Source organism: Periplaneta americana, chromosome 10, assembly GCF_040183065.1.
Source record: "Periplaneta americana isolate PAMFEO1 chromosome 10, P.americana_PAMFEO1_priV1, whole genome shotgun sequence".
NCBI lineage: Eukaryota > Metazoa > Arthropoda > Insecta > Blattodea > Blattidae > Periplaneta > Periplaneta americana.
Window position 1 is genome coordinate 147,554,914 of NC_091126.1, and position 13,426 is coordinate 147,568,339.

Sequence of the window (13,426 nt, forward strand, 5' to 3'; positions counted from 1 at the left end):
AGTGTTAACGAATAAGAATTTGTAATTCCTTCATGCATCTTAATTGAAGAGGAAGAAACGAAAGAAATATTGGTTACATAATACAGTATATATGTAAGAAACGACTTAATTACTATAATGGAAACCCGTCAAATTATATAATTGTTTGCAATTTTCTACAAGCGAAATAAGTTTTCCGTCTGCCATTTTGGCGCGACACTGAACGTGACACACCATAATAGTAACAGTTCACCAATTAAAATTGATTTATTAAAGAAGGCATGATCGCACACATCGGAAAAGTTGCTCAACCGAGAAACATGGACGGATTTGCCGAGAGCCGGTGCATACGATACGATGTAGTGAACGCGGTTACATAACAATTACAGCGAAGATTGTCTTTTTCCGATCCGTGAGATTCGTCCGATGAGTGCGATACAATGTAGTGAACGCTTACCTTTAAATGCCATCGACCTGGCCCGGGATCGAACCCTCAACCTCGGGCATAGAAGGCCAGTGCTATACCAACTCTGCCAACCAGGCCAACTAGTGAAATGTGTAAATATAGAGAACATGGAAATATGAAAATAACTTCATGGTACGACAAACTTAAAAAATTTGCAGAAAATATGCCAAATAACAAAAGAAGAGTGAAAGGGGATGTGTCTACCGTTTGTTTATTCTTTATGAATTCCAAGGCTAATATAGCCTGTATAATTAATTCTGCTTGTAGTGCACGAATCTCGGATTTTTTTTATGGTAAGTACTTGACTGTGTCATTCACCCATATGAACCCAGCTGTGTAGACAAATTTACCAACAGAGTTGTTGTCCAGGGTGCGCCATCATTTTCAATGCTTCGCTTGAGACATTCATTTTTCCTAAAAGTTGGAAATATGCCTTTGTGTGCCCTATACCCAAAGTTAACATGTCTATAACCCCCAATGTCTATTGACTTATTAGCATTCTACTTGTCTTGTCAAAGGCGTTGGAGAGAATAGTACACAGACAACTCACCGACTACCTAAACAGATATGAACTCCTGTACACATATATCAGTCAGGTTTTCCAGACTCGACATAGGACAGCGGCTGCACTGTTGGAAGTAACAGAAGACATCCAAAAAGCTATGGATGTATGTAAAATTACAATACTAACACTATTAGACTCAGCAAAGTGTTTGACACTGTAAATATACACTTACTGCCGAGAAAATTAGGATTACTCCAATTATCGGAAAGCGATGTTTCTTGCTTCTACTATTATCTCTATGTGTTTCCATTGGAAGTCGAACTTCCTCTTGGTGTATCGTTGACTCTGGAGTCCCAGAATGATCTGTCCTAGCACAACTACTATTCACTATTTACGTAATGATATCCTCCCTGTCTCTACAACACTGTAAACATCACTTTTATCCAGACGATTTACAAATCTATATCCATACAACACCTGGCTCACTCAATGACGCAATATGCATCTTAATGAGGACCTTGAATCTATCTGCATGGGCCAGAAAGTTCGGTTTGACCCTCAATGCAAGAAAATCACAAGCAATCGTAGTGGGCCATCAATGTCTATTAAGCAACATTACTCTTGCTCTTCCAGTCAAATTAAATGACACAATAATCCCTTTTGCTTCCTGTGTTAAAAACCTCGGAGTTTATTTCGATATGCATTTAAACTGGAACAACCAAGTAACTCATATTATCAAAAAAGTGCTTTCCATACTACATTCCTTAAACAGCATTCAAAAATTTCTCCCGATTATTGTGACTTTCTACTAACTGATCTCAATGTCAATCAGTCGCAAAGATTACGTGTTCATAATTCTTATGTTCACTTCGTCTACAATGTCTGTCACGCTGACCACATTACCCCATCCTTCCAAATTCTAAACTGGCTATGGCTTAATGAACATAGAAATTTTCATTCTCTTGTTCTCCTTTTCCAAGCCCTTCCCACCTCTACACCTACCTACCTTGCATCCTGCTTCAGTTACCTAACATCGTATCATAATCTCTACACACGCACACAAAATAGCTGCATACTAGCCATACCAATACATTAAGACAGCATTGTATTCATCACCATAAACAATCTACATTGTCGGAATTTAACAGTATTAAAAAACAAGGTTACTAAGCATTTTTTGCTGCGTAGAGTGCAATGCAGTAAACTGAATATTCTAACTAATTTCAAATGTTTCGAAATTGTTACAGTTTTGTTCCTCTTGATATTTTCAGTCAGTTACTTATTTCTACATATTTAGTCATTTTCCTTAATCACTAATATATTAGGCAGTCAATTTATATTAGTACATTTTGTGCTCATTGTGATCTTATCTTTCTACTTGTATATTTCTTATTCCCCTTTTTCTGCATTTTTGTACTTGTGTTTGTTGTATTTGTTTTTGTAATTTTATTTCTATTTCTTATTTACCTCTTCTCCCTGCATTTGTTTTTTGTATATGCCTATTTGTATTCTGGTGGTGTGGTAGAAAAGGCCTGATGGCCTAACTCCGCCAGATTAAATAAATATATAAACAATAATAAAATAGGAAGATGGTCTACTCTACACCTGCAATAAGATGACGATTTCTTGGAATACCACAAGGGAACCGAAGCTTCCAGAGAAAACCCATGTTACCTGGACTACAGGCTTGCCCAAAACAAGTCATAAATCAGGGATGTGCTGGGGATTGCACCTGAGCCCACAGGATTTGCATCCAGACTCTAGTCACTGGACTACCATGACAGCTTTTCTCGGGGATGTTTTGGACTTTATTTACACTTTCGATACAAGAACAATACAAACATGATACAATTTCGCTCCATTCACAATTACTGCAATAAAATTTAAATGTTGTGATACACACTACCAGTCACAAAATTGTAACAATACAATATCACTTTATTTTGGACAACCAATATTCCTCGAAAATAATATTTTTATATCAAGAATGAAGTGAACAGTATCAGAGTGGAAGGTATTAGGTTAATGTGAATGTCCAAACATGTTTTAGTTTTAAATTTTAGTAAGTTATTTTATGATGCTTTATCAGGTTATTTAGCATCTGAATGAGATGAAGGTGATAATGCCGATGAAATGAGTTCAGGGCCCAGCACCAAGAATTACCCAGCATTTGCTCATATTGGGTTGAGGGAAAACCCTGGAAAAAACCTCAACCAGGTAACTTGCCCCGACTGGGAATCGAACCCGGGCCACCTGGTTTCGCGGCTAGATGCGCTAACTGTTACTCCACAGGTGTGGACCCAAACATGTTAACTACAATCTTACAGTGAAGGATTTTAAGTTACTGAGTACATACTTAGTGGGCCACAAAGATGTATCAGAAGAGAGGAAATGAATCTTGCTCAATACTTGAAAGAATTATTTTTCCAAAGTTGTGACTGTTGTGACTGTCACACAAAAACTTTGAACTAATTTTGTTCATCATGCTAACAGTTGAGTGTACAGTGTGTAGAATCACCCTTCACTTTTCCTAGGATGTACCCAAATTTTCCTCTTTTAGCACATTTATTTTTTTCACACTCATTCTCATATAGGTAGTATAATGGCAGTAATAGCCAAATCTCTATATGAAGATCATTTCAATATCTAATGCCACATGCGTTACTGTATCAAAAGTGTAAATCCAGCCTAAGTAGAACTTCTTCGAAATAAAGCTAACTATTCTCAGCGAGGAATGTAAGAAACAGTTTTCATAACGAAAATTCTACTGAAAGATTAAAATATCTCATATAGAATATATATATAAAATCATTATCTAGGATCACCACTCACCTGACATCGATTTCCCAACAGACGAAATACGTGTTCATTTTCATCACGAGATAATAAGATGGAGCCAGTCTGCTCCACTGTTCCTGACTCAGACCTCATTTTCAGGATTCAAATTGACATCAGAAGCTCTCTTGCTTATTTCTGAAATTCTAACGAACATTTACGGTCAGTAATGTTGCACTAATAAAATTTTCATTAATACATCAACTGATACATAAACACAAACACAAAAAACAATACATCACATAATTCATTCTGACTCTAAAAGTTATGTTATATTTAGAATAGTACATAAAATAATTCAATCTACAAAGACTGTAACTATATACTTATAAGCATACAGCAGTTATATGGAACTTCCTGAAATATAGCCCATTAGTGGAAAGTATTCATTACAATTGATAGAGATGGCAATGGTGGGAAGAAACCAAAATATCCTCCATTTATAATAGGTGATTACATCGTGAATCAGTATTTTCGTAAGCATTTTATCCTCTGTTTTAAAACACTGATTTACTATATATACAAGATACACCCTCTGGAAAATTTGATTCCTATGACTCCATGCCACTCACGGAAAATACAATTAGGCCTACTAACACTTACAAATGGCTTTTAAAAAACCTGCAGGTTCATTGCCGCCCTCACATAAGCCTGCCATCGGTCCCTATCCTATGCAAGATTAATCCACTCTCTATCATCACATCCTTGCCCCCTCAACTTCATTTTAATATTATCCTCCCATCTACGTCTCGGCCTCCCCAAAGGTCTTTTTCTCTCCAGTGTCCCAACTAACACCTACTAATAAAGAAATTAAATTAATGAGGTACTGCATAATGGTACTCTTGAGAATGTCTTCAGATTATATCCCAAACTGGGTCTATATGACTATAGGATATCGGTAGTGTGTTTATGAGAATATATGTTGGCTAGATTGGAGAATGGGTTGATGTCATGTGGTCGACGTATGTGAGAAGGTTAGTGGGTTAGTTGAGGTGATATCTCAGTGACATGAGGTCAACGTATGTGAGAAGGTTAGTGGGTTAGTTGAGGTGATATATCAGCGAGTTTTATTTACTCGTCGTGTTGATTTACGTCGGCCATTTTGTGACGTCAGTTCGTTTGTCAAACTTGACGAAAATTAAGCGATATCCTATAATAAAAGAATCCCACAAAACTCGTAAAAGATTCCTAGTTTTCTTTCTCAGTGAAAGACTGATGCAATTGTCCATCATTATCTACAGAAATATGTAAAATTTTAACTATACACAGAATTCCTATGCAGACTGGTCCCAGCCAGTAATGTTCCATCAGCTTAATAACTGTAATGCAGGGTTCCTGTTCTAAGGAAGCTAAGCAGTAAGGGGTGGAGTGCGACTGGTCTGTCCATATGCCAGTGTACAACTGCTTGTCATCCGACAACAAATTTTGTTAGGTAGAGATTGGAGTGGAACCGGTCTGCATAGAAATTCTCTGTACACACCATAAATCTGAATTTGGAACCTTGCCAGTTCAAGAGACTCAAAAAATTTTCCAAATAATTGCAAAGGACACTGTTTAGTCTAGGTTAAATCACTACCGAATGGGAGTAAGGAAAACCAGCCAAAAATGCACATACATGCCTTCGGCATGTTCCTTGAAGAATTTGTCTTCAGGAAAATACATAACTCATGAAAGGTCTGGAAACAGCTGGTTTAATAAAGATATGTATACTAAGTTCCCTGAGATGGAAAAGTTTGATGTACAGGATTCTTTTATTATAGGATATCGCTTAATTTTCAAGTTTGACAAACGATGACGTCAGAACACTGATGTCACAACTTGGCCGACATAAACCAACACGACGAGTAAATAAAACTCACTGAGATGTCACCTCAACTAACCCACTAACCTTCTCACATACGTCGACCTCATGTCACTGAGATATCACCTCAACTAACCCACTAACCTTCTCACATACGTCGACCTCATGTCACTGAGATATCACCTCAACTAACCCACTAACCTTCTCACATACGTCGACCTCATGTCACTGAGATATCACCTCAACTAACCCACTAACCTTCTCACATACGTCGACCTCATGTCACTGAGATATCACCTCAACTAACCCACTAACCTTCTCACATACGTCGACCTCATGTCACTGAGATATCACCTCAACTAACCCACTAACCTTCTCACATACGTCGACCACATGACATCACCCCATTCTCCAATCTAGCCAACATATATTCTCATAAAGACACTACCGATATCCTATGGTCATATAGACCCATTTGACTTATGACTAGCAGGCTTGCGCATGAGATCTTCACTGTTCAATTTCGAATGGGAATTCTACACAGTTCCCATTTAATCCATGCTACCCAGCACAACTTTGACTAAATGGCTATTGCAATGTATGTGACATTTCTACTGTCTAAATAGTATTTAAAGTACACAGACACAGTAATACGAAGTGGAGAATTGTTCGAATTTTCCATAGGCCTAACAACGACTATCATAAACAGAGATGGTCCTAAAATTGTTACAGAGACCGTATGTCCTTTAAAATAACTACAACAGCGAGTACAGTTTGTTCCAGCATGAAAACAGAGTGAAACTAGTGCTGAGGTAGTTCCGTGATTTCGAAAGTGAAAATAGTTGATTTCATAAGGATTTTTTGTGGAGATACAGTTGATCGTATATGCAAGGCATAACAAATGCCTAAGCTAACTAAATCTAACCTGTATAAGTGGTTTACGAAGGAAACTACCTCAGCGATAGTGTAACCATTTTACCACAAATTTGATCGATGGTAAAATTCATTTCTACTTCATTTATATTGTATTTCTGGTCCAGGAAAAATACTAATACTTTACGAAAACATTCGTCTTTTGTTCACTTATATATAGTACTATCGCAGCACACTACAACCTATAAGATATGAGGCGTTCAGCGCACAAGTGACCCAAACCACAAAATTATATTTTCACTTTACCTCTTTGTAACAGTGAGCGAAATGCGATACACAAACAAAATGTGTGCTGAAATCTCATGGAAAAACAGGGAACGATGGTAGGCCGATTTACACTTTGAAGAGAACAATGAGCTCTTTAAAGCAATAAACTTAATATGCTAATTTTGTGAGTTGGGCCATTTGTGCACTGAGCGTCTCATAACTCGATAAAAAACAAACTGTGCAGCAAAGTGTGAACGTCACATAGGTTATCCTAACCTCAGTCAACAACGTACGATTTAATACTAATATGATTTTACATCACTGATTAAATTCATGTGGCCCATTTAATTCAATTGCACTCAACTCTTTCCTTTTATATTAATCTTGCACGAATCTCAACGTTCACTGTCAATCGGTCATAATACGTATCAAGATGGTTATAGAAATACTGACATACTTTACCTACTTCCACATCTACAATATCTTTCAAACCGATAAAATATTATTACATTAATAAGAATATTTCATTGCACTATGCATTCATATAATTTATTCAGGAAATAATTAACCTTAACATTCCCACTTCAAGTAACTGAACTTACTTATAACGAACAATAAGGAACTACTTAAAATAAATTAAATCTGATCTATTCGATTCAAGATGGTAGTAACTTCATTGCTGAAAAGGCCGAAGCAGGATTATTACCATTTTCAAGCCACAATATAATCAATTCAAGACATATACGTACTTCCCGATTCCTACTTTCATTCAGACCTCATATTACTCAGAGAACCATAACCCCATCATGAAGGAACAGAAGACGCGCAGCTCTCGTAAGCACCATCTACATAGTGTTTACGGAACTAAATACTGGTCTCAGTGGATCTTTGCAAAGACTTCGTACAAGACGGACTACTTTGCAAAATATTGAGCGACATGAACAACAACGCCTCTAGCGGTTTGACCTTGCGGAGTCAGATGTGAGCTCTGCATGAGCCATATGCATAGACTCTTGGAGTAAAAATTTACAATTTCCCCTCAATTTAATTCTAAATTCACTTACCACTTTCTTACAGTTAAATTAAAGGAATTCAAAAGGAAACAGGAAAAAAAAAAAAAAAAAAAAAAAAAAAAAATGAAGTAAAATTTTGGGGGGACAGTGCAAAACTTTTGTGAAAAAAAAATCATATATTCTTTCGACAAGCATTTCTTCGCTTGCAATTGATCTAGACCAATCATTTTTCACCAAATTGAGCCCTAAACAGTAAGGAGTGTTGTAGTCTAGAATGAACTTAATAGGATTTCTCACTTATTTTTTATGTAATTTCTTTTCTAACATTAAAAAAGAAGTAATTTAAAAACGAAATAAATTCCTTTCACGTAATTTCCATTTAACCAACAAATGCCCACTGTAATCATATAATTATCTCCAAATAATTGTATACGTCAATCAGCATCATTAGACCTACTTAAATTAAATTATGAATAAGTAATAACCTCACATTATTAATAAGCAATATTCAAGAGACATGATACTGTTTGAAGGAAGTTTGGCAACATTTCTATTCAGCAAGGTTCGTGGCCTGCTGTTTGACGTGGTGGGAGGAAAGTGGGTGGAATGGAGAGAGTACAGGCATGGATAAATATATTCATTCATGGTACAGGCATTAACTTTTCCAAGAACGACGACAGCGCTGAAGGTGCACAGATCCGATGGTCCAACAAAATATATATAAATTCAATCATTCGACGTTGGCATTTCACAGTACATGAATCCATCAAACTCAAGGAAATATCACCCCTAGATATTTTGTTACATGACAATGATCATGTCCTTTTTGGCAATAACGAAAATTAATTGCAATACTCTATTCACCACCTACATCTCAAATTACAAAAAATTACAATTCAGAAATTTCAACAAGGAAAAACAAAAATAATTAGCCTACTTTTAAGAGTAAACAACCAGTGAGAACTAAGATTTGCATCGATAATTTCATACTGATGCGGATCAACTTCTTAAAGTATTTAGGTTACACTCTAACATACCATGAAAAGAATCTTGTTCCTAATAAAATCCAAAATTATAATAAATCTTTGAGAATCATTAACCAAGTCTTTCCAGTCATAAAAGTCCAAAAACATACAAGATTTAAATTATACAAAATCTCGACACGATAAGTTCTCAGCTATGGCAGTAAAGATTGGACTATCCGATTCCAAGGTGACAGCTGCAGAAATAAGATTATTTTTACGAAGAATTGCTGACTATGAAATGAAATGAAATAGCCTATTAGTGTCCCTTAGAAGGGCTAAGGCCTCCTGCAAGAGGGAAAGCTCTGGCTCCGTTTTGCTCACGTGTCAAGCTAGTCCACGTGGGCGGAGTTGTGTACTACTCATCGACAATTATGACTAAATATTAACACTTTGTCACTTAATTATAACTAAGATATTCAATACTTTTGTCATTTAGGATTGTGCTCATTGCTGTTAGTCTGTTCTGCACGTTAGTTACCACATTAGAATATTTAGGCTTTGTCATTCAGGTGATTTCAGTTCCTACTCATTGGTCTACGTTTAATTCACACTAAATTAACATATTAGGATATGTATCACTTTGTCCTTGGGATGCGTTGTCTCTACTCAACTAGCTGTCGTCCTAGCTCCTTCCATCCTCTCCTACATTGTGCTACTTTGCTCCAGTGTGTTCCGATCTGCTGCCTGAAGGAGTCACCCCATCTGACTCTCGGTCTTCCTGGTCTTCTCTTTCCTTGGTAAGGGTCCCAAGTAGTTGTTATTTGCGCCCATCTATTCCCCTGCAGCCTTACCACATGTCCTCCCCATCTCCATTTTATCCTTGCCGCTTCATGAACTATGTTCTTGGAGGATGTGATTTCTTGCAACCTCTTGTTGTTAATCCTGTCCTTCAACGATATGCCGAGTATTTTCCTCTCCATTCCCCTTTGGCATACTGCTAGGTTGCTGACTATAGTCTCCTAGATCAAAAGGGGAACACCGACATTGCAGACAAATTAGAAATAACATCTATTGTACAGAGTGGGTACAAAGTTCCGTTAACCCTATAAATATCTCAAATATACACACAATTTATGTAATTTCGGTGATGATGAGAAGTGGATGTATGCCTGCATTAGCTGTGTGTCCTAAGTGTCCAAAGGGTCAGTATGTCCCTCATCATTCTCGTGACAAAAAGGGAAAGCACATCACATGGCGTCCTTCAATTCATCAATGGTATCGCACCATTCCTGTGCAACAATGCTCTTGATGGAATTCCACAGCGCATTGTCACATGTTGTGAGGTCAGGGCTGCAAAGTGGATAGTCGAGAGGAGCTTGTAAGATGGGTGACCCACGACCAATCAGTATTGTGGAAACCTGTGACAATGAGCTTTTATTTTTGAATCACTAATAGCAGAAAATTTTTCCTGGATATGTTTAAATTCTTCTGTTTTATGATTCATCCCATTAACAAAATTCTTCATCAACGCTAACTTAATGTATAATATTTTTCTTCCCTGGCTCTAGTGATTGTCGTTTTATTTTATAATGCTTATCTTGAGCGTGACTGTCCCATTCGCATAGAAAGCAGCAAAATTTTGTGTAGCCTAATTGCATTCCAAGAAGCAATGCTACAACCTTCAAATCCGCACATATAAACTATTCGGACTTTGAATATTATCATTAAAGTACACTTTAAACAAATACACGTCTTACACAGAATACTACCACCATGGAAATCTCTTGGTAGACTGAAGCGATTTCATACGGCAAACCTGTTTCCCCCCTCCAAATGGAACGGAAAAGGACAATAAAACAATTTCCGCTTCTAGACGTGGTTTTGACAGGGTGGTCTATTGCAAAATATAAACTACAGTAATGTAATTAAAGCTCACAGTGAAAGAAATACACATCTCAAATCAAATCAGGTAAACTCAAGCGAATTCATACGGCGAACCTGTTTCACCCCCTCCAAATAGACTCGTAAAAGGGCAATAAAATAATTTCCGTTTCTGCAAGTGCTTCTAACATGGTGGCCTACTTATACTAATATTGTTTTCACAAAATGAGTCTTCACATTTGTAAAACAAAATAGTTACACACGAAATACTGTGATTTTTTTAATAAAATGCATAGAAAACGAATTATATTGTGCATCTCGAAAACCCGAACTGATGGAACATTTTGCTTGTTATTTTTTAATTCAGGAGGTCGACATTAGTAACAATTTATTAGTTTTATGTCTGGCGCAAAATGACTGTTGACCAGTGTATTCAATAGTCTCAATTACAATATAGCTCAACTACTGCAACAATAAACTGTCAACTTCCTATGACATACAAAACATGGTGTCAGAATTTCATAGTGCTGCTCAGTGGAGTGAAAACAACTGGCGTAGGTATCTGAGATTATGAATAAAGCTTTCCTCCAGTGATCTCCGGTACCACCGTAGGTGGTAGAGGGAGTATATGGAGGAATGTGGAGATTCAGAGGGAAGAAACAATATTGAAGAAAAGAGTTCTCAAGGATGATGTCAAGAGGGGTTATTATTAAAATTGTTTACAATTTACATTATCGGTGTTTTAAATTGTGTGTACTATTATTATCATTATTATTATTATTATTATTATTATTATTATTATTATTATACGTCATACTATATTTATTAACATTATACTATGTTCTAATAGAACATATTTATGAATATTATATAGAAGTGTTTTCCAGAGTTAAAGGTAACGAAGACCCTGAATAAATTACTTTCAAACAGTAAACCTTAACACATTCATACCACATATTTGTTCGATTCCATCCTGAAATTCCATTTTATATATTTTACGGTAATCTAAATCGATTAGACTAATTGGCAGTAACTATTTGTGAATAAATGTATGTTTCTAGGAGCACTGTAATTGTTTACATTAGCTACTTAAAAACTACTTTTGCTGTAGATTTCGCAATAATTGAACTTGATGACATTAATTTGATCAATAACATAAAACTAACATGCTCTTCCGTAAATGCTATGAATTTTAAATGTTGAAAAAATATGTTGGCTAAAGTAACACTTTAAGCAACAAAAGAGAGAGCCAAAGAAATGAGAAAATAAACAAAAATTACACACTTATTAAAAAAATACTCGGATTCGAACCACTACATGATCCGATTAAAAGAATACTCAGCAAAAAGTGTACTCTGCGCCACAGCACATACACAACCTGCTGTCTCGTTCAAAGGAAAATTGTTGAGGCATCAATCGGAGGTCTCTGATTGAAAGCACGCAAACAACTGCTCTGGAGACTACTTAATCATGCGCAGCACTAGAATTTCATGACAATTCTACAAAGCACATAGACAACCTGCTGTCTTGTTCAAAGGAAAATTGTTGCAGCATCAATCAGAGGTAATTGGAGGTCTCCGATTCAAAGCACGCAAACAACTGCTCTGGAGACTACTTAATCATGCGCAGCACTAGAATTTCATGACAATTCTACAAAGCACATAGACAACCCGCTGTCTTGTTCAAAGGAAAATTGTTGCAGCATCAATCAGAGGTAATTGGAGGTCTCCGATTGAAAGCACGCAAACAACTGCTCTGGAGACTACTTAATCATGCGCAGCACTAGAATTTCATGACAATTCTACAAAGCACATAGACAACCTGCTGTCTTGTTCAAAGGAAAATTGTTGCAGCATCAATCAGAGGTAATTGGAGGTCTCCGATTGAAAGCACGCAAACAACTGCTCTGGAGACTACTTAATCATGCGCAGCACTAGAATTTCATGACAATTCTACAAAGCACATACGCAACCCGCTGTCTTGTTCAAAGGAAAATTGTTGCAGCATCAATCAGAGGTAATTGGAGGTCTCCGATTCAAAGCACGCAAACAACTGCTCTGGAGACTACTTAATCATGCGCAGCACTAGAATTTCATGACAATTCTACAAAGCACATAGACAACCTGCTGTCTTGTTCAAAGGAAAATTGTTGCAGCATCAATCAGAGGTAATTGGAGGTCTCCGATTGAAAGCACGCAAACAACTGCTCTGGAGACTACTTAATCATGCGCAGCACTAGAATTTCATGACAATTCTACAAAGCACATAGACAACCTGCTGTCTTGTTCAAAGGAAAATTGTTGCAGCATCAATCAGAGGTAATTGGAGGTCTCCGATTCAAAGCACGCAAACAACTGCTCTGGAGACTACTTAATCATGCGCAGCACTAGAATTTCATGACAATTCTACAAAGCACATACACAACCTGCTGTCTTGTTCGAAGGAAAATTGTTGCAGCATCAATCAGAGGTAATTGGAGGTCTCCGATTCAAAGCACGCAAACAACTGCTCTGGAGACTACTTAATCATGCGCAGCACTAGAATTTCATGACAATTCTACAAAGCACATAGACAACCTGCTGTCTTGTTCAAAGGAAAATTGTTGCAGCATCAATCAGAGGTAATTGGAGGTCTCCGATTCAAAGCACGCAAACAACTGCTCTGGAGACTACTTAATCATGCGCAGCACTAGAATTTCATGACAATTCTACAAAGCACATACACAACCTGCTGTCTTGTTCAAAGGAAAATTGTTGCAGCATCAATCAGAGGTAATTGGAGGTCTCCGATTCAAAGCACGCAAACAACTGCTCTGGAGACTACTTAATCATGCGCAGCACT

The 13,426-nt window shown here is 37.0% G+C and overlaps 1 protein-coding gene across 3 annotated transcripts in view; it reads right to left on the reverse strand.

Annotated features, from left to right (window-relative positions):
- WASp overlaps positions 1 to 7,584 on the reverse strand; it is a 66,107-nt gene extending 58,523 nt beyond the window's left edge. For 2 of the 3 annotated variants that reach the window (XM_069838244.1, XM_069838247.1), the window contains exons 1-2: positions 7,476 to 7,584; positions 3,783 to 3,931 (exon numbers count right to left, since the gene is read on the reverse strand). In XM_069838244.1, coding sequence (XP_069694345.1) covers positions 3,783 to 3,881 — 99 coding nt within the window. In that variant the 5' untranslated portion in view covers positions 3,882 to 3,931; positions 7,476 to 7,584. The other variant, XM_069838246.1, reaches the window with a different exon arrangement.
- Positions 7,585 to 13,426: the final 5,842 nt, after the last annotated feature.